The sequence below is a fragment of the Phodopus roborovskii genome, unplaced genomic scaffold (assembly GCF_943737965.1).
Source record: "Phodopus roborovskii unplaced genomic scaffold, PHOROB, whole genome shotgun sequence".
In the NCBI taxonomy this organism is placed as follows: Eukaryota; Metazoa; Chordata; class Mammalia; order Rodentia; family Cricetidae; genus Phodopus; species Phodopus roborovskii.
The window spans coordinates 1,585,679-1,605,178 of NW_026126599.1; the positions used below are offsets into that span (position 1 = coordinate 1,585,679).

The window sequence follows — 19,500 nt, forward strand, 5'->3', positions numbered from 1 at the left end:
ATGCCCACTGCAGCATAGCTTATGAGAGCCCATCAGGACGCACATTAAAAAAAAATGTGGCATGTGCCCCAAGTGGAATACTATTCAACCTTAAAGAGAACACTCTGACACATGCCATAATGCAAGATGGATGATGGACCTTGAGAATGTTTTGCTCAGCAACAAGCAGCCACAGGATAGATGCTGTATGAAGTCACGAGGAGGCCCTCAAGAGAGGTTATTTTTAGATTTATTTCATGTGTGTGGCTGTTTTGCATGCATGTAAGTCTGTGCAGGCAGAAGTGGTATGATTCCCTGGAACTGAAGTTACAGATAGTTATGAGCTGCCATGTGGATGCTAGGAATTGAATCCAGGTCCTCTGAGAGAGCACCCAGTGTACTTTAACCACTGAGCCATCTCTCCAACCCCAGGAGTCAGATTTGTAGAAGTAGGAAATAGGAAAGGGAAAGTTAGGGGCTGGGGTGGGGCTAAGAGTGACTGATTAAAGGGGCCAGAAGAGAATCAGGTGGTTTAGACAGGAGGAGGATGGGGAGGTGGGTTGGTGGAAATGTGAGGACCTGAGTTCAATTGCCAGAAGCCATGTTTTCAACAGTCAGGTGTGATGGTATGTGCCTGTAATTACAGTGCTGGGGAGGTGGAGGTAGGTGGACACCTGAGGTTTTGTGGGCCATCAAAGACTAACCCAATTACATGCCCCTGGCCAATTAGAGACCCTCTCTCAAAAAAACAAGATGGGCAATGAATGGTAAAAACACCTGAGGTTTAGCGCTGACCTGCACAGACTGTGTTCTCCATCCCTTCCCCCACACTCACAGAGGAAAGAGGTCTGCGGATGGATGATGGTGACAGCTGCACTGATATAGTTAACCTCATGCTCCAAGCACTTCAACAATTTAAACATACGTGCTCACTCAGAAACTCTGGCAAACTGAATAGCCCCCAGCCCAACTGCTGGATCAGACAGTGATACCCAGGGATGTTCAACTCCTTGATCCACACTGTGCTGCCAGGGGGGGAGGCATCTTTGAGGTGAGAAGAACCTCTTCTCCTGAAATAGGAGGAATCCTACCTACCTAAAGGTCACAGGGACAGCATGAACCTCAGAAAGGATGGGGAGACTCACAAACAGAGTCTAAAGATAACCAGGAAAGCCTCTGGGCCCCATTCCAAATCATGCATGCCTACAGCTGAGTGTCCTTTTCAGCAGAAATGCTGTGTTTCACGCATAAAATAAATTGGAAAATATTTTTCTACTAGAAAAATGGATTATGGTTCTTGGCAAATGTACACACACTGCCTGGCATTTATAAAGTCTCTGTAGGAAGCCATGATTTTAACCAAGGCTGAACTTTAGGCCTTTAGTTCCCTAGTCCTCTAGGGCACAGCTAGTAGGAAGAGGACAGTGTCCATTCTAGAGGGATGCTCCACAAACCCTAGCACACTGGCTTGTTTGAAGGGAGGGGTGTGGATCCTGCCTGGAGGGGTGAAGTTAGTTACTTCCCTCTCATGTCCCCACCCAGGTAAAGGCAGAATTGTTGCTGACCTGGTGGCATCCTCACAGACCTGCCTGGCCTGCGGGAGGGGTTACAGAATACAGCACTGAGGCCGTTGAAGCTTGTTGAGAGTAATCATGGTGATTATAGTAATATATGCCCCATAACTCAGCTGGGACTGACATGCCGGCTTCTCCCTCCCAATCCCTTACTGGGCACCCTTTGATTCCTTTAAACGTGGCTTTCCTTGATGGCTCCTGTGTGTTTACCCTGCATCTCCCACATCACAGTCCGGTTTCCTCTGCGCCCAGCCCTGTGGGTGCCGCCTGCCGCCCACCCCTGTTCCCACTGGAAAGTCTGAGAGAATGATGGAGGTGTTGGGGACTTTTGCACAGCGCTGTGGGGAGGCAAGGCCGGATGCACCCACTCACAGGTCCAGTCTTTGCACCACCCGCAGCCTCTACATCCTAAACTCGAGGCTTTAAGCCAGGAAGCAGCATCCACCCACGATGCCCAGACATCCTGGTTTGGCCAGCCAGGGTCCAGCAAGGGCCTCTAAGCCGCCTTTGAACCTGACCCTCTGGGCTGGGGAGGGAGGTAGGGCAGCTCTGCTGAGACAATATATTTGAAGAACTACAGTTTTGTGAAGGTGAGCTCACTTTTTCCTTCACACAATCGCCTCCACATATCCCGGGGCTGGCAGGAGGCCAGCTAGAGCTCTGACCATCATTATAAGGCAGTGAGGCCAACCAGAGGCCCAGAAACCTCAAGTCAGGCTCCTTCCCTGACCCCTTGTCTCATTGGAGCCTGGAAGGTGGCTATTCAGATAAGCTGTGGCTTTGGGGACCCTCAGTCCTGCCTTGAGAGGGTGGAGTAGGGGAGTATGGGATCCTGTCAGTCCCATCCACCTCACACTGCTTGTCCAAGGGGGTCAGCATCGTCAGTTAATATGACTTGCCCGTTTTGCAGGATTCTGGAGACACTGGGGTAGAGTCTGTCTTCTGAAAGTATGGGATGACATAGGCTAAAACACTGAGCACACTATGGCCTCCCAAGGACAGTGATTCCCTGCTCCTTAGCCAGTGGGTCTTCTACAGCATGTAGCTCAGGAGTCTCCAGGGAGCCAGGGACACAAGATGGCCACATACCCTCAGATACACCAAGCTGATCTGGGGAGAGAGGTGGCTGCTGCACTACGGGCACAGAGTGGGTGTAGAGGGCTTCCTTGGGGTTGAAAGAGCTGCTAGAGAACAGGCTGGCGGTGAGGCCTGTCTAGCACACAGTGAAGGTGCTAAAGGAAGAGGGCAGGAGGGCTGCTCTGTGGGAGAATCCCTGTGTAAACCTCCGTGTTCACTTCTCCGGGACAAAGTCCACCACAGCTGAGGTAGCACAGGGTGGAAAGGACAGTAGGCGCAAGGTTCTGACCCATCCACAGCCTGAGTAGGGGGTTCTGGGACTCCATGAGATAACCTTGAGGACAGCCAGCACTTTCCCTACATCCACTTATTTTGGGAAACCAAAGAATGTGTGATCCAGAATCCTCTGGGTCTTCCCAGCCTTGTCTTTGAGACAGAATTGAAAGATGCTAGGTGATTTTGGTGAACATGAAGGAGGATACATTAGGGCTGGGGCTATGGCTCAATTGGTAGAGTGCTTGCTTAGCATGCTTGAAGTCCTGGGTTCAGGATCCCCGGGCATCCAATAAACCATATGGGGCCACACAGGTTGGTAATCCCAGCACTCGGGAGGTGGAGGCAGGAGGTTCAGAAGTTTGAGGACATTCTCCAACACTAAAGAGTTTGAGTTCAGGCTGGAATACATGAGACTCTGTCAGAAGAAAAAGATGGAGGAAGAAGAGGGGGAAGAGGAGGAAAGAGAAGGGGGAGGAAAAAGAGGGAGGGGGCAGTGGCACATTTGGGGGTTGAGGGATGAACAGGCCCAGATCAGAACCCACATGGGCTCCCAGACTACTCGGGGGAGGGTCTGGCCTTCAGTTGTCACTAAAGTCAGCCTTTATCAATGCTCCAGTGCAAACAGAAGCTGGGCCTGGAGGGTATTGAAGGATGAATAAGAGCTTGCAAGGCAGAGCAAAACTAAGAAGCAGAGAACACAGGAAAGCCAAGGTCCAGAGGTGCGAGGCACTGCTCACTAATTTCCTGATGATTGTCATCTCCCGCATGAAGCTACAACCAACCACCCCATGTTGATTACTTCTGGGGTACTATGGGAGCTGGCAAGGTCAGAGAGCAAGAGCTAGCAAACACTTAGGAAGCAATGAGTGGTGGTTTGAGGGGCAGGTAGTGGACAGTAACCGAGAGCAGGGCTTGGGGGAGGAGCCATGGGTGCAACTAGAGGAATTGGCAGAGTGCTTGCCTGACATGCCAGAAACCCTGGGTTCCACCCCCCCACCCCCCCACTCGCGGCACAGCACTCGGGAAATGGAGGCAGGATAGTCAGTTCGGGATCATCCTTGGCTACATAGTAAGTTTAGAACAGCCTGTGCTACACGAAATCCCCATCTTTCAACCCAAACCAAAATGACAATAAACGGAAAATTAGAAATGAGTCACCCACACCTCTCAGCCTCTCAACCCATCAATGCCACTTTCAACAGAGACCTGGAGAGACTGGTTCTTGGAGCCACTGGGGACCAAGCTCTCCTCTCCTCCCTACCTAACCTGACTTGGGTTAGGGCAGGACCTGGCTGTTTTCTGGCCTGGGTTTTTCATGGATGTTTGGTTTGTTTGTTTTAACCTGAAGCACAGTAGAAGGAGGTGACCATGGTCACTGCAGAAGCTGGCATCAGAACCTCTTTTTAATCCTCCCTCTGCCTCATACTTCCGCTGAGTAGCCGCCAGGGAGATCGCTAGCTAGCTCCCCGACTCAGTTTCCTTGTTTGGGGAGACAGGAGGCTCTCCCTCCCCTGAGACCCAGGCCAGGGGTTGAGCTGTCAGATTCCCTAGGTCAACTCTGCCTATGTCCCCCTCTGGACGACAGGGTGAGTCATTTCCTATGTGGTGGCTCCGGAAGCAGGTGGGCCAGTGCGGTTCCCAGAAATGCATTGTGGGGCAAAGTCAGACTGCTGGGGAAATCAGAAAAGGCTTTTCCCAGAAATAGCCTGGCTGGACAGAGGCTCAGGAGCAGAGGCCAGGCCCAAAATAGCTTGCCTAACCCCAGGGCACCAGGCAGGGTGTGGCCTGGACACCTCTGAGGCAATGGAGGGCAGGGCAAGTCCCCTCAGACAGGTGGGATACAAACTATGGCTAATTGGAAGATGTATCTCTGCTGAGTTCCAACCCAGCAATAACCCTGGAGCTGGCCTACGAATTGACCAACAACTTCAAAAGCCCTGAAATGTCCTGGGGAACTCTGCCCATGTCCTCTGGTCCATCTGAACACAGACCTTCAAGAAATAGCTACCAACACAGCCTCAAGGGAGCAATTCAACTATAGGGAGGGCACATGGTGTCCCTGCTGACACCCACCCTGAAGATCTGACATGGAATGGGACATGAAAGGAGCAGCAGGCACTCTGGTGACAGCAAGAGTAAGTAAGGGGCTACCCATAAGGATGGGACCAGCCCAGGCCCAGCAGTCAGACTCCTGGAGGCAAGAGAATGCCCCAGACGACTTACCTAGAGAGAAACAAAGAGCCAGGTGTAATGAGGGTCATCACACCACTTAGGAGGATGGCACAGGAAGGTGACCATGAGATTGAAGACAGCTTGGGCTACAAATTGAGCCCCCCCCCAAAAAAAAGCAAAGAGCCTTTCCAGCCAGGGCACTAGGGGCTTGGACGGGATGATCATGGAAGGAGAAGAGAGGACTTGACTGAAGGCACCAGGTGGGGTCTCTACAGTGGTTGAGTCTAACATTACAGTGAGGAGGGGCTCTATAAACATGGGAGCCCTTTGTCCTGAGAGTCCCTCAGTGAAGCTTGCTGTCTGAGGAAAGTTGCACGCTGGCACAAAAGGCGACTGTCACCCCATGTGATATCAGTACCTCTAGGGTCTCTCCAGACATGGGAGTTCCTGCCCACATGATGTTCATGAACATCCACAGATAGCTTGTGTGGCATTTGCTGGTGGGACCCAGCCAAACAGAACACCTTAGGCTGCTTTCCAACAAGACCCTCTGTGAAAGCAACAAAGAACTCCACTGGTCCAGCACCTGCCTGACACAGCTCTCCTTCCCAACTGGGTTCTCATGGTCTTATAGTATCCTTTAGAAAAAATGCATTGTCATTGAATAAAACTATTAAAATAAGGCTTCAGGCACATCTCATCACTAAAGCTCCTGTATTTACTGGAGATTTTAGCCCCCAGTAATGAACTAGTGTGTGGGTGACAGAACACCCCCTAACTTAGCACGACAGATAGATAGATAGATAGATAGATAGATAGATAGATAGATAGATAGATAGAACATTAGGAATATATTCATAAAGAAATACTCTAAGCCTGCATTTGCAAGACCCAATGCTAGGCTGTGTGAAGTCTTCAAACCAAGCATGCAAAAGAGGACCCACTGTCCAAATCCCATGATTGATGGATACTCACATCTACTTCTCCTTGGTCAATCACATAGAAATTATCTCCTTCATTCCCTACAACAAAACAAAGAGGCAACAGATGTAAAGTGCAAAACAAAGTGAGCTAGAATTTTGTGACTGCCTGGAACCCTTGCAACTATGTGTGCCAGCCAATACCAGGTAAATACCAGCCCCAGGTGCTGGCTCCTAGGTGCAGAGCACGCCCTCCAGCTCCTTGTCCCATGCTGGAATAGAACCCAGGGTCTCATGCACAACTAGACAAAGGCTCTACCACTGGGCCATGACCCAGAACTCTTTTTACACATTGAGTTCTTCAGGTTGGTCTTGAACTCGAAATCCACCTGCCCCGGCCTCCTGAACTCCTGGGATGACAGATTTATACTGCTATCCTGCTGTGTTTCATTAGTTTGTTTTCCTCTTCTCTTTTCTTCCCTCCTTCTCCTTTTTTCCTCTCTCTTCTCTCTCTCTCTCTCTGGAGACAGGGTCTCACTATGTAACCCTAGATGTCCTGTGACTCACAAAGGACAAAAGTCCTTTGTTTCACACCATAGTCCAGACTGGCCTTGAACTCATGACAACCCTCCTGCCTTAGTCTCTCAAGCACCCAGCACCCCTGGCAGTTTCTTAAGTTGGTCAGGATAGACAATGAGTGTCTGGGGGGGGGTGAACGTACCTTGCTGTATGACTGTTTCCCCAGCGATGTGAGTGACAGGAAACATGGCATCAAATATGTCACTGAAAAAACAAACATAGTCAGGAGCTGTAGGTGGCATCAGTCCAGTAACCCTGCTTCCCACAATATATCACAGTCCTGTCCACTTACCACCTCTTAGTCCCACAGAATCCAGTCTGCAGGCCTTGGGGAGGAGATCCCCTCCAAGTTAAAAGAGGGAGTAAGGTCTCTGCCAGCCCTGCTAACCAACACCATGTGGGTGCTCTGCACACAACCTACAGGCATGGTCTACTTGTCTGGCTTTTTCTGTATGTTTTGCTTTCTTGAGACAGTATGTCATGTAGCCCAGGCTGGTCTCAAACTATGCAACCAAGAATGCCCTTAACTCCTGACCCTCCTGCCTCCACCTCCCTAGTGCTAGGATTATAGCCACCACCTTGGATTTATGGGGTGCTAGAGATTAAATCCAGGGTGTCTGCATGCTAGGCTAGCACTCTACCAACTGAGCCACCTCCCCAGCCCCTGACTGGCTTCTTATAAGAAAGGAATGACTTTATAGGCACTGTTTTTACTATCCAGTTAGAAGAATAAGTCACAATAGATTCTGAACACTGTGCATGCCAATAAATACAATTCTGTTGGGTCATGGCCATCGAGCCTGATTATGTGGATTTTGCTGGCTTTTGGGTTTTTTTTTTTTTCCTCTTGAGGAAAATATTTACAGTTCCAGGAATGTTCATAATTCCAGACACAGAAATGATATAGAAGGACTGGGGATGTAGCTCAATAGTAGAGCACTTGCCTAACATGCAAAAGGCCCTGGGTTTAATTCTCAAGCACTCCAAAAATGCAAAGAAATGAGACATCAGTCAACACCCTATTTGTAGAACTTAAGTGTGCTAGGACATGTGGACCCTGAAAGTTATCAAAGCTGGGGAGCCCTGAGTGACCTCTGAACTACCCCTGCAGCCTGGTGGCTTCATCTAAATGCAGATGTGAAATGGGCTGTTGGACAGAAAGGGGGGGGGGACTGTCAGAGTTGCCAGAAACAGTAGGGACATGCAACTCAGCCATATTTGTCCCGAACCTGCCGTCTCACCAGCATAATCACTAGAACACAGCCAGAAATGCCAGCCCACTCTCCTGACATGCAATATCCACCACCAGAGATCTCCCTGTCTCCAGGTCCCTGAGAAGGCTATGATGCTGGGCTACAGGACAAGGAGAGAACCCCTAGCCAGGGAATGTTCAAACTAGGAAATATTGAACACTCCTGTCTGTCCCAACTGTTCAAAAAAGGAGTATATGCAGATTGATAAATCGAGGCAATGCTCAGAAGAATTCAAGGGCCCTCTCTGGCTGGAGAATATATAAAGCCATCTGGGAAGAAAATACAAAATGAAAGATCCAGACTGCTCTGTGCTCTGGTTCCAACATTCATAAGAATATAAATAATTCTTTACAAGACCTGTGGGAGATCAGCCTGGTCAACATTCCATCATGGATAAAGAAAACACCAGGCCACGTCCCTTACTGGGGATTCACAGTTAATAGCTGCCAGGGGAGGGGTCAGTGAGGCTCCACCTCCTTCCTAAGGCTTTAGAGTTTATAGCTGCTGGGGGGGGGGCACATGAAGCCCTGTCCCTCCCTGAGGCTTTACAGATGGTTACTGGCTAATAGAGAAGGGAGGGAGATTTTCTTCAGTGGTATAGCCATGGGTAAGTTGCCGGTGCTCTTGTGGATAACCCCTCAGCCATGCTCCTGTAAGCATAGGGCTCTATGACATTCATCAATCACCAAAGAAATAGGGCATCAAAACAGAAGAGGGACAAGTTGGGATAAGGAAGGTCAGGTGGTGTGGGAGGGAGACAAGAGAAGGTAAGTGGAGGTGAATATGATCCAAATAAATGCATTGCATACCTGTAGGAAATGCCATAATAAACCCATATGTAGTTACTGTGTCAATTCAAACATACTTCTCTGTAGCTTTTCATCCCAACCCCACTAACATCTTGGTTTTTAGTTTCCTGTGCTTGCAGGGAGAAGGGAGGCATGCAAGGATGCTGTGAGCAGTCTCAGGCCAGCTCTGATGTCTAGCTCTGGACAGGGTGCTTCTTGGCCTCAGCATCTCCAGTTTCTGCAGAAACCATCCCAGCCTGGCTCCACTTCATCAAAACCACAAAACAAGAGCAGGTCCTTAAGAAATGACCTTATGCTTCCTCCCACGTTAAAATAATAACCCCGGGCTCACAGTGGTAAAGTGTGTGTATGTGCATGTGTGTGCATATAGCTGTGTGTGCATGTGGAGGTCAGAGGGTAACATCTTGTCTCTTCCTAAATCACTCTCCTCCTGATGTGTGGAGGCCAGAGGAGGGTAACAGGTGTCCAGCTCTATCATACTCCATCTTCTCCATCTCATTTCTTTCCTTTCTTTCTTTTTTTTTTTTTTCCTTTTCCCGAGACAGGGTTTCCCTGTATTGCTTTGCTTTGGAGCCTGTCCTGGAAGTAGCTCTGTAGACCAGGCTGGCCTCGAACTCACAGAGATCTGCCTGCCTGAGCCTCTCAAGTGCTGGAATTAAAGGTGTACACCACCAAAAGTCCGGCTACTCCATCTTATTTCTGTATCTGCCTCCAAAGCACTAAGGTTGTGGGCATATGTGCAGTCATACCCAGCTTTTCCTGTGGGTGCTAGAGATTTGAACTTAGGTCCTCGTGCTTACCCAGCAAACCATCTTACCCACTGAGCCCCTCTGCATCTTAGTTTGTGAGATTGGGTCACTCATCGAACCTGGATCCTAGCCAGTAAGCTCTAAATAGCTTCCTGTCCCTGCCTCCCTGAAGCTGAGGCTATAAGGACAAGCTACTGCTGTTGAGTTCTGGGGTTTGAACTCAGATCCTCACACTTGTGCAACATGGACTCTACCCACTGAGCTTTACCCAGGGGTGGAATACGTACATACATATACACATATGCAAATAAAATTATACATACATATACACATACATACATATGCAATACATAAGCAATGTGTATATGTATGTATTTTATTCTGTAAGTAATTAAGCAGAACCTGTGTACATCCCATCTGCCCACTCAGTCAGCTGCTTACTTTACCACCCTGGCTCTGGATACTTCTCTGCTGGCTCTGGAAGGTGCAAGTCCACCCTCCTGATCCTAAGAGTATGATGGGTAGCCAGTGTCAGCATCACCCTCCCCCTGGGTTGTCACTTCCTGTCTGAGAATCCACAAAAGAACCTGTTACTGCCTCGTCTACTTCTGTTCTCCCTCTTATCTGGGTGAAAATGCATCATTCCAGCAACTTCCTTTTCTTCGTTGGCCTCACACTGTAGCCCAGGCTGGCTTTGAACTCATGATGATCCTTACACCTCAGCTTCCTAGTGCTGGGATTACAGTGTGGGCCAGCTCACACAGCTTCTGCTGCTCTTAAGACTCCTTTCATTCATCCCTCCCTACCCTGAGGGCTTTCCAGATATTCCCATGTTTAGGTAATCACATAGTGGGCCACGATGAACATTCCAGAGCTCTGCAAGATGAGGGCATCCCCCTATTATATGGGGCTTGCTTCCACTTGTGTGTCTGCCTGAGTTGGCCAAGGTGGGAATGGACTGAAAACGTCCTGGGCAAACAGCATCCGCAAACTGAGTCTGGCTCTCAGTGTCAGTCACAGATGTTTGCACACACCTAAGTAGGTTTACCTGGAGCAAGCAGCCTTTTGTCGAACATCACTGAATGACCCCACATATCTCTGTGAGCACACCAATGTCCCCTCCCCTGCCCAGCTGCATGGCCATCATTGAAGCAAGTTGGGGACATGGAGACGCCAAAAATGCCACCCGAGCAGCCAGGCTGGGTCTCACTTACCACAGAGGCTTAGGAAGCCAGGTTTCCTTCTGAGAAACCTGACACCCCTTGAGCAGACTCAATAAGCTCAGTCAATGGCTCTACCCACTCCCCCTGCCTCCTTCCAACTTCAGACAAACCTAATCCCTTCCCCTCTCTCTCAGCACTTAATGGCATTAAAAGACACTGGCCTCCTCTGCCTGTAAAAAGGAAAACAGTTTTCCACTCTGATCCGGAAGTCACCTCCAGAGGGTTCAACTGAAGCCACAGGCAGAAATCATAAACAGCCTCACATTTGGAAACCCGATCAACCTACCCTCTGTCAACAACACTGGCTGTTCACAGTGCAGCAGTGGCTGGGCTGGGCTCTGGGGTGCAGGAAGCCTATTGGTCTGGCTGGCAGGGCAGAAAAAGCCCATCAGAGCACCACTGAGCGCCTGGAACTACCCTGAGTCTGAGTCCTTTTGGCCAACTCTGACCCCAGGCACACCTGTCCTAACGAAGTTGGAATGGTAATGACCTCTACTTCCAGTTAGGGAAGCTGGGGACACTATGTAACCTTATCCCAGCTCTCACCAGGCTTGTGGTTAAGAGCACAAACCTTTCCAAAGTCTCTTCCTAGGCCATCATTCCTCATCAATAAGTCTCCCCAACTTGACACCTCAGCTCTGGTGCTTGTCAGCCTAAATGGATATGGGGACGGAGGGCATGGACAGGTGAATAGGGACAGATATGAAAGGGTGGGTAGACAAGTAGATGGATGAAGGGATGAAAGAATGGACAGATAGATAGATAGATGATAGGTAGATAGATAGATGATAGATAGATTGATAGATAGATAGAAGATAGATAATAGATAGATAGATAGATAGATAGATGATAGATAGATAGGTAGATAGATAGATGATAGATAGATAGATAGAAGATAGATAATAGATAGATAGATAGATGATAGATAGATAGATAATAGATCCATAGATAGATGATAGATAGATAGATAGAAGATAGATAATAGATAGATGATAGATGATAGATAGATGATAGATAGATGAGTAGATAGATGTATGGACAGTTGGTGGAAGGATGGGTGATAAACAGATAAATGAACAGGTGAGTGGATGAGTGGATGGAAGAATGGACAAACAGATGGACATGTGGTTGAGAGTAGATGTTTGGATGGTGGATAAATGGATGGATTGGTGGACAGAATTCAGAGTGAGATGAAAGAAGAAATTTGCTAGAATGATGCATTTTCACCCAGATAAGAGGGAGAACAGGGGTGCACGAGGCAGTAACAGGCCTCCTTTGTGGATGCTCAAGCAAAGGAGTGACAACCGAGGGCAGAATGGATGGATAGTGGATAAACATTATAGATGGGTTGGTGGATAGACAGATGTATGGATGAAGTAGACAAGTGAGTGGACAGTAGTAGATAGGTGGATAAATGAATGCATGGGTGGGTGATGGAACAGGTGAATAGATGGGTGAATAAATGGGGGGTGATGGACAATGCATGAATGGGTGGATAAAAGAGAAGGCTAGAGCTAAGGAAAGAATTCAAATTGATAGGAACCCCCATAATTCGATGTGTGTATCTAGAGATAGACACTGGGACACTCCTTACACTAGACAAACCCAGAATGCACAACGGTACTGGGCCAGGTGTGATGGCATACACCTTTAATCCCAGAAGTAGGGATTAAAGGCAGGTGGATCTCTGTGGGTTCAAGACTAGCTAGGGCTCCATAGTGAGACCCTATCTCAAAAAAACAACACTTTTTTTTCAGTTATGGTACCACTAAAAAGTGTAATGTTGTGTGGTCATTAAAAACTGAGGACTGGGGGCCACAGAAACACTCTGTAGTTAAGAGCATTTGCTGCTCTTACACAGGACCCAAGTTCCGTTCCCAATACCCATGTCAGGTGCTACAACCACCTGAAACAGCATCTCCAGGGGATATTACCTTCTGACCTTTGCAGGTACCGGTATTCTCATATACAAGCGCACACGCAAGCGCGCGCGCACACACACACACACACACGTAATAAATAATCTTGAAAACTAATGATACATGTGATAAGGGAAAAAGACATTTATGATGTGATCAATGAAAAAAAACTAATGGAGCAACACAATTTTTAAAAATAAAACATAATCCCAGCACTTGGGAAGCAGGGGAATGCAGAGCTCTGTGAATCTGAGGCCAGCCTGGTCCATATAGTAAGTTCCAAGATAGCCAGGAATACATAAAGAGACTCTGTCTGTAATTAATTAATTAATTAAAATGAAACAATCAGCCTAATGCCATGCAATGATGTTACTCGGCTACCTTGGGGAGAGAGGGACTGGGCTGAACTACCTCGTGGCTGCGTTCGTGTGTGTGTGTGTGTGTGTGTGTGTGTGTGTGTGTGTGTGTGTGTGTGTGTGTGAGTGTGTGTGTGTGTGTGAGTGTGTGTGTGTGAGTGTGTGTGTGTGTGTGAGTGTGTGTGTGTGTGTGTGTGTGTGTGTGTGTGAGTGTGCCCACATGTACATGTGCTACACTGGGCATGAGGCGGTCAGAGGACAACATGAGGAAGTCACTTGTCTCCTCCCACCATGTTGGTTCTGAGAATCAAATTCAGGATGTCTGGTTTAGCAGCAAACACCTTTACTCGCTCAGCCATCTTGCCAGCCCTCCACTTTATTTTTGAGATGGGGCCTCTCACTTGTCTGGGCATCAATGATTCAACTTGGCTGACAGCAGGGAAGCCCAGGGATCCTCATGTTTCTTCCTCCCCAGTGGTAGGATCATAGACCAGGTTCTAAGTGAGTGCTGGGGCCCAAAACCAGGTCCTCGGGCTTACACAGCAAGCACTTTACCAACTGAGCCATCCCTGCAGCGCCTTTCCTTGTGTTATTGATGTTCACATATAATTTATGAATCTATACTTCTTTAAAAATAACCCAGTTCCCCCTTGGAAAACAGCGTGCCTATTCTTTGAAGGTACACTGGAGGATCTCTCTCTCTCTCTCTCTCTCTCTCTCTCTCTCTGTGTGTGTGTGTGTGAGTGTGTGTGTGTGTGTGTGTGTGTGTGTGTGTGTGTGTGTGTGTGTGTTGGATTTTTGTTTTGTTTTGGGGACAAGATCTCTTACTCTATAGCTCAAGCTGGCTTTGAATTCTTGATCCCCCTGCCTCAGCTTGCCAAGTCTAGTCTTGGAATTAAAGACATATCCCCACATCCAGTTAACATTTTTAAAGCTTGACCCCCAAGGCAAAATCTCAACTTTTGAATTTCAGAACACATCTACATGGGTGTGGTTCAGACGCCAAACCCTTAACTTAGTACACGGGACAGAAACCAGAGGGCTCGTGCAAAGCCAACACTTGGACACTAGTCCAGTGTGCCAGACCCACTTCCACAATCTGCACCTGCCACACCCCGCTGCCTGCCCTCAGAGTCAGGCGGGGAAAGTGGGCAACTGGCAGAACCCTCCAGTCCCAATGTACAGACCCTGCATCAGGCCCCAGACACAGCACGCACAAGATAGGACCGTCTCGGCTACATCCTGTCTTGAGATTCTCAGAACTGCTCATTTCCTCTCCCAACAGATGCAGCTCCTGGGCGCTGCCAGCTCAGGTCAGGACGGGCTCAGGAATCCTCTGCCTGAAGACACTCTCCAAAGCCCCCACTGTCCCTACCCCAGCCCCCATTGCCCTTCCTCCATCCTCAGAAAGGGATGCCAGGGAAATGGGCAGACGGCTCAGTCATGAAGTGTTTGTGAGAAACCATGTCTGGCTTCTGCCACTAATTCCACCACTCAGGAGATGGAGACATGAGAGCATCCCGGGGGCAGGCTGGCCAAACAGCCTAGCAAACTCAGTGCCTGTCAAGTGAAAGGCTCCTAATGCTGGCCAAACAGCCTAGCTAACACAGCACCTGTCAAGTAAAAGGCTCCTAAAGAACAATGTCCAGGGTTGCCTCCTCGTGTGTGTGTGTGTGTGTGTGTGTGTGTGTGTGTGTGTGTGTGTGCTCTTGTACACACATATACACACACATACACACCAGGATGCCAGTATGTGAGGACCTCACAGGGTAGCAAAGGACTGTGACAAGTTGGTGAGAAACTGAGGACAGGAAGAAACAGACCCACAGACCTTAGTAAGGATCCTGTCAGCGAGGTTCAGCCATGTGACATTGGAAGCCTCTCCTAAGCACAATGAAGTGGCTCTGTACCTCAGGGGACAAACAGAAAGGCTTGGACACCCACCCAAGGGAAGCCTACTTAATAGTCTCTCGCTTAACTTCATTGCTCAGGCTCCAAGACCACCCCCACTTTACAGACATGAAAACTGAGGCTCAGAAGGTTGTAAGGCTGAGACACAGCATGCTCCAGTGTCTATACTATGACTTATACAAAAGCCTGCCATGACCTCACACCTGCCTCACAGAATTCAGCAGAGAACACATGGAGAGGCTTGGCTCCAGTCTAGGGAAGTTCAGAGCGCCTGGTGCTATGAGTCTGTGCTGACGGTCCCATCCACCACCCACCTGCTATGCTGCAAACAGACCTTGCTTCTTATCAGCAAGAGGGGCCTGAGAATGTTGAGGCTTGGAAAGGGAAAGCACTGCCAAGGCAGAAAAGTCCATTGACCACACACCGCTGGGCTGGGTAAGGGTGAAGACGTGCATGGCTGAGTGGACACGGTCAGCACCCACTGACCTGCTGTATGTGAGCCATTCACTCAGCACAAAGTTAAACATTTGCTTCAGGCCCTGCTGCTCCCTGCAGGGTCACAGACCATGTGTCTGTCCATGCCCAAATTTTAGGAGCTATTCCCTTCAACAGTTTTACATAAACGTCAGGTGCAAGATGTAGCCATTGCTCATGATATTATCTGTGTCCTTGGGCCTCAGGAGCTGTGGAGGTGGCATTTCTTTCTTACCAGCTCACATTCCTAATAGCCTGCAGACCACAAGCTGGAGGTGGACCACCAGGTAAACACCCTTCCTCACTCCCAGCAACTTATACAAACAAGTCCTGCTCCCTTCTTAGGACCAAGTGCCTGAGGGAGGCAGGGGAGGAAAAAAAGTCTGATGAGAACAGATCTCAGAGATCCTAACAACCAATGACTATGTATCTTGGACCTGCATCCATGACTCTACCCACCCAGGCTGGGGTCAGTGATCAGGGACCAGGGAGGCCGTCCTATAGCTATCAATATACACAGCATTTCTGAAATTAGAATGGAACTTTGAGGGGGCTAGGGAGATGGCTCAGTGGGTAAGAGTGTTTGCTGTGCAAGAATGAAGATGAGTTCAAATCCACAGCATGCTCAAAAAAGCCAAGCATAGCCCCAGCACTGTAGGGTTAGAAACAGGAGGATCGCTGGGTTTGCTGACTGCCAGCCTAGCTCCCTGTTCAATGAGAGACCTTACTTGAAGAGACTTGGAGAGTAACAGAGCAGGATACTTGGCGGCCTCTTTCAGGTTGGAAAGAAACCCCCATTTAATCTGGATCTTTTGAGGTGGGAAGATCTACCTTTAATCTTAGCCACACCTTCTGTTGACAGCCTATATAAAGAAATGGAAGGAGGTGTGCTCTCTTCACCCGCTTGCTCTCACTCTTGCTAGCAAGTCCATCTCTTCGCCGTCATTTGAAACTACTTCTTCAAGATTCTGGCAAATACTGAAGGCCAGCTGAGATATCTAGCCTTGTGGACTGAACAACTACTGGATTCTTGAACCTTCCATTCAAAGGCAGCCATTGTTGGATTAGCTGGACCATAGCCTGTAAGCCATTCTAGTAAATTCTATAGATAGACACATGATCAATAGATATATAGACAGATAGATAATAGAGATGAAAGATAAACAGATCATAGTTAGGTAGGTAGATAGACAGTCATTCTATAAGTTCTGTTCCCCTAGAGAACCCTAATTAATACAATGACATTGTTCACAGAGGATGAAATCCAAGACCCTCCATGGTAATGAACAAACCAAGTTAGTAACACAGCATTTCTGTGATGTCACTTTAAAAATAACTTTTTCATTAAAAAGGAGGGCTGGAAATATAGTTCAGCAGTTATCAGCAGTTAGGATCACTTGTTACTCTTGCAGAGGACTGGAACTTAGTTCCCAAAACCCAAATGGCAGCTCACAACCATTCATAATGCAAATTCCAAGGGATATGATGCCTTCTGTCTTATCTTTTGCTTTAATAAGACACCATGAGCAAGGCAATTTTTAGAAGAGTTCATTTGAAGCTTCAGAGACTTAAGAGTCCATGACCATTATGTTGGGGAACCAAGCAGAGATCAACAATCACAAAGCAGAGCAAGAAAGAGAGAGAGAGAACTGAAATTGCCATGTGTTGTGGAATATTATTTAAACTAGGTAAAGATGTGTTACATTTGTTTATGCTGCATTTGTTAACGATGTAAAGGTGTGTTATATTTGTTTGTGCTGAAATTTTTTAAGTATGTAAAGATGTGTTGTTGTTTTTGCCTTGCCTGCCTAAGGCACCTAACTACTCTAATAAAAACCTGAACAGCCAATAGCTAAACAGTAGAGGAGTAGGTGGGGAGGTGGGCAGAGAGAATAAGTAGAAGGAATATGCACTTGAAAGAGAACAAGGGATAAGAGAAGGAGGGACAAAGAGAGGGAGACACATGGGGCCAGCCCGCCAGGCAGCCATCAGCCAACAAGACATGGAATGGGATATACAGAATGAAAGGAAGGAAAAAAAGCTCTGAGGCAAAACACAGATGAAGAGAACACAGGTTAATTTAAGCTTTAAGAGCTAGCAAGACATGAGCCTAAGCTAAGGCTGAGCATTCATAACTAATAATAAGTCTCTATGTCATGATTTGGGAGCTGGTTGGTGGCCCAAGGAAAGCCTGTACGGCCATGAACTTCTGAAATCCTTCCCAAACAGATCTACCAACTGGGAACCAAGCATTCAAGTATATGAGCCTATGGGGACCATTCTCATTCAAACCACATCACCCTCTGACTTCCATGGGCACCACACACATATGGTACACATACATACATGCAGGCAAAATATTCATACACACAAAATAAATTAATCTTAAAAATTCTTAATTAGAAAAAAATTAAACCAAGCCAGGCCTGGAGATAACAGGCTTATAATCACAGATACTTGAGAGACTGAGAGGTATGAGGATTTATGAGTTCAATGACTGCCAAGATCTATAGAGTAATCTGAAGGTCAACCTAGATGAATTACTGAGATAGTGCCTCAAAATAAAAAGTAGAAACAGGGCTTGAAAGATGACTCAGTGGCACTGCCTAGAATCCCCCAGTGAGGGGCTAGGGTATGACTCAGTGGTAGAGCACCTGCCTAAAATCCCCCAATGAGGGGCTGGGACATGCCAATCTCCAGTACAGCTAAGAGGTAAAACACACATTTAAACCTTTTGGTAGGTGCGGAGTCAGAGTGAAGGTATGCACTCATTCCCTGGCTGATGTCAGTGAACGAATGGAACATAAGCAGCTCCTATGTGTGTATGTTGAAAGTGAATCAACAGAAACAGATAGGAACTGTGAGCAAGGGAGACAAACCATTTACAAAGGCCCCCAGTGAGCGCAGAAAACTTCTCACTGTTTCTGATGGTGAGTGAGGCTGCAGAGGGGGAGAGGAGGCAGCTAAAACGTCTCATCTCCTTAGCAACTGTTCTGAAAGACCCAAACAAGGAGGACTCCCTGCAATTCTGATCTGTGCTTTCAGTCAATGCTATGTAGACAGGAAGCACACAGACTCCCGGGCACTGTGGCGTCAGTCTGTCTTACACTGGCCATCCCAGGCCAAGTGGCCTTCAGCTGCTGATCAGAGCGACAGATGTGGTGTCCCTGCTTGTATTTAGGCTCTCTCACTGTTTAGGTGGAAGTTCGCTCTATTCTAAATACTTCTGTGGGGACAGTAATAACTCAGCCCTAGCTTCCTCCTCCTAGAGGGTTGCCATGAGCACTATGGGATCTCCTCAAATTGTCCAAGGCCAGGTGGCTGGCTCTGGGCCCCAGACTGTGAAATCCATGAGCTCCAAGATTCAGAGTGGGGATGCATTTGTGGGGCTGTAACAGGTACAGGCCTGCGTCCCCACGGTGGATCCAGGATTTAGAGATGAATAATTAGATATACTTCTTTCTTGTTGTGGCTTCCACCCAGAGTCAACCAGCCCACATGCTGGCTATGGAGGTTCATAGCATCCACAGATGATCTAGTCCACTTGACCTTCTGAATCTGTGAATGCACACTGAGGAGGCTGAAGATGAATTTTAAACCAGTAGCCTTTACCCTCCCTAACCCCCACCCTGCTCAGAAGCAAGGGGGCTTGCTTCTGTCATGGTGTTGCTGTAGCCATGGCAACTTAAAACACCCATGTATGGTTTGAATTCAAAGTATCCCCAGAGAGGTTCATCACTGAGTGCTGATTTGCTCATGAGGGCTCTGACTTCATCATGAGAGAATCCCATGATGCACTCAGAATATGATACCCAGCTTGGCAGAAATGGGGAGCTTCCAAAGAGACATTCTGCCTCTCCCTGTGGCTATTAGACCATGAAAGTAATGGTGCCCAAGGAATTGAATTTCCTCCCAGGGATCTCACACTGGGAAAAGGAACGGGCTCTAATCTGGTACCAGCCACAGGGGGATCCTGTCACCCAGGAAGAGGTCTTACATCGCTGTCAGACCACAGACCTCGTTGCAGAAGAGACTGGAGCCAGGACAATGACAATAGACAGGACCACAACTTTCCCAGGACTGCTTAACTATGCAAAACCTCTTGCCATCTATTAGAACCTAAATTCATGTCAGTACCTCAAAGGGGACATCTTGGCGTTGTTCTTCCCAAGACAGCCACATTGAGTAACTCTCTTTATGTGTGTGCTTCTATTTCTTGTTTGCTGGTT

The 19,500-nt window shown here is 48.0% G+C and overlaps 1 protein-coding gene across 1 annotated transcript in view; it reads right to left on the bottom strand.

Annotated features, from left to right (window-relative positions):
• Prkar1b (protein kinase cAMP-dependent type I regulatory subunit beta) overlaps positions 1–19,500 on the bottom strand; it is a 110,603-nt gene that overhangs the window by 36,866 nt on the left and 54,237 nt on the right. The window contains exons 5-6 of the mRNA XM_051205552.1: positions 6,720–6,781; positions 6,054–6,100 (exon numbers count right to left, since the gene is read on the bottom strand). Of these exons, the coding sequence (XP_051061509.1) occupies positions 6,054–6,100; positions 6,720–6,781 (109 nt within the window). The remainder of the gene's footprint in view (positions 1–6,053; positions 6,101–6,719; positions 6,782–19,500) is intronic.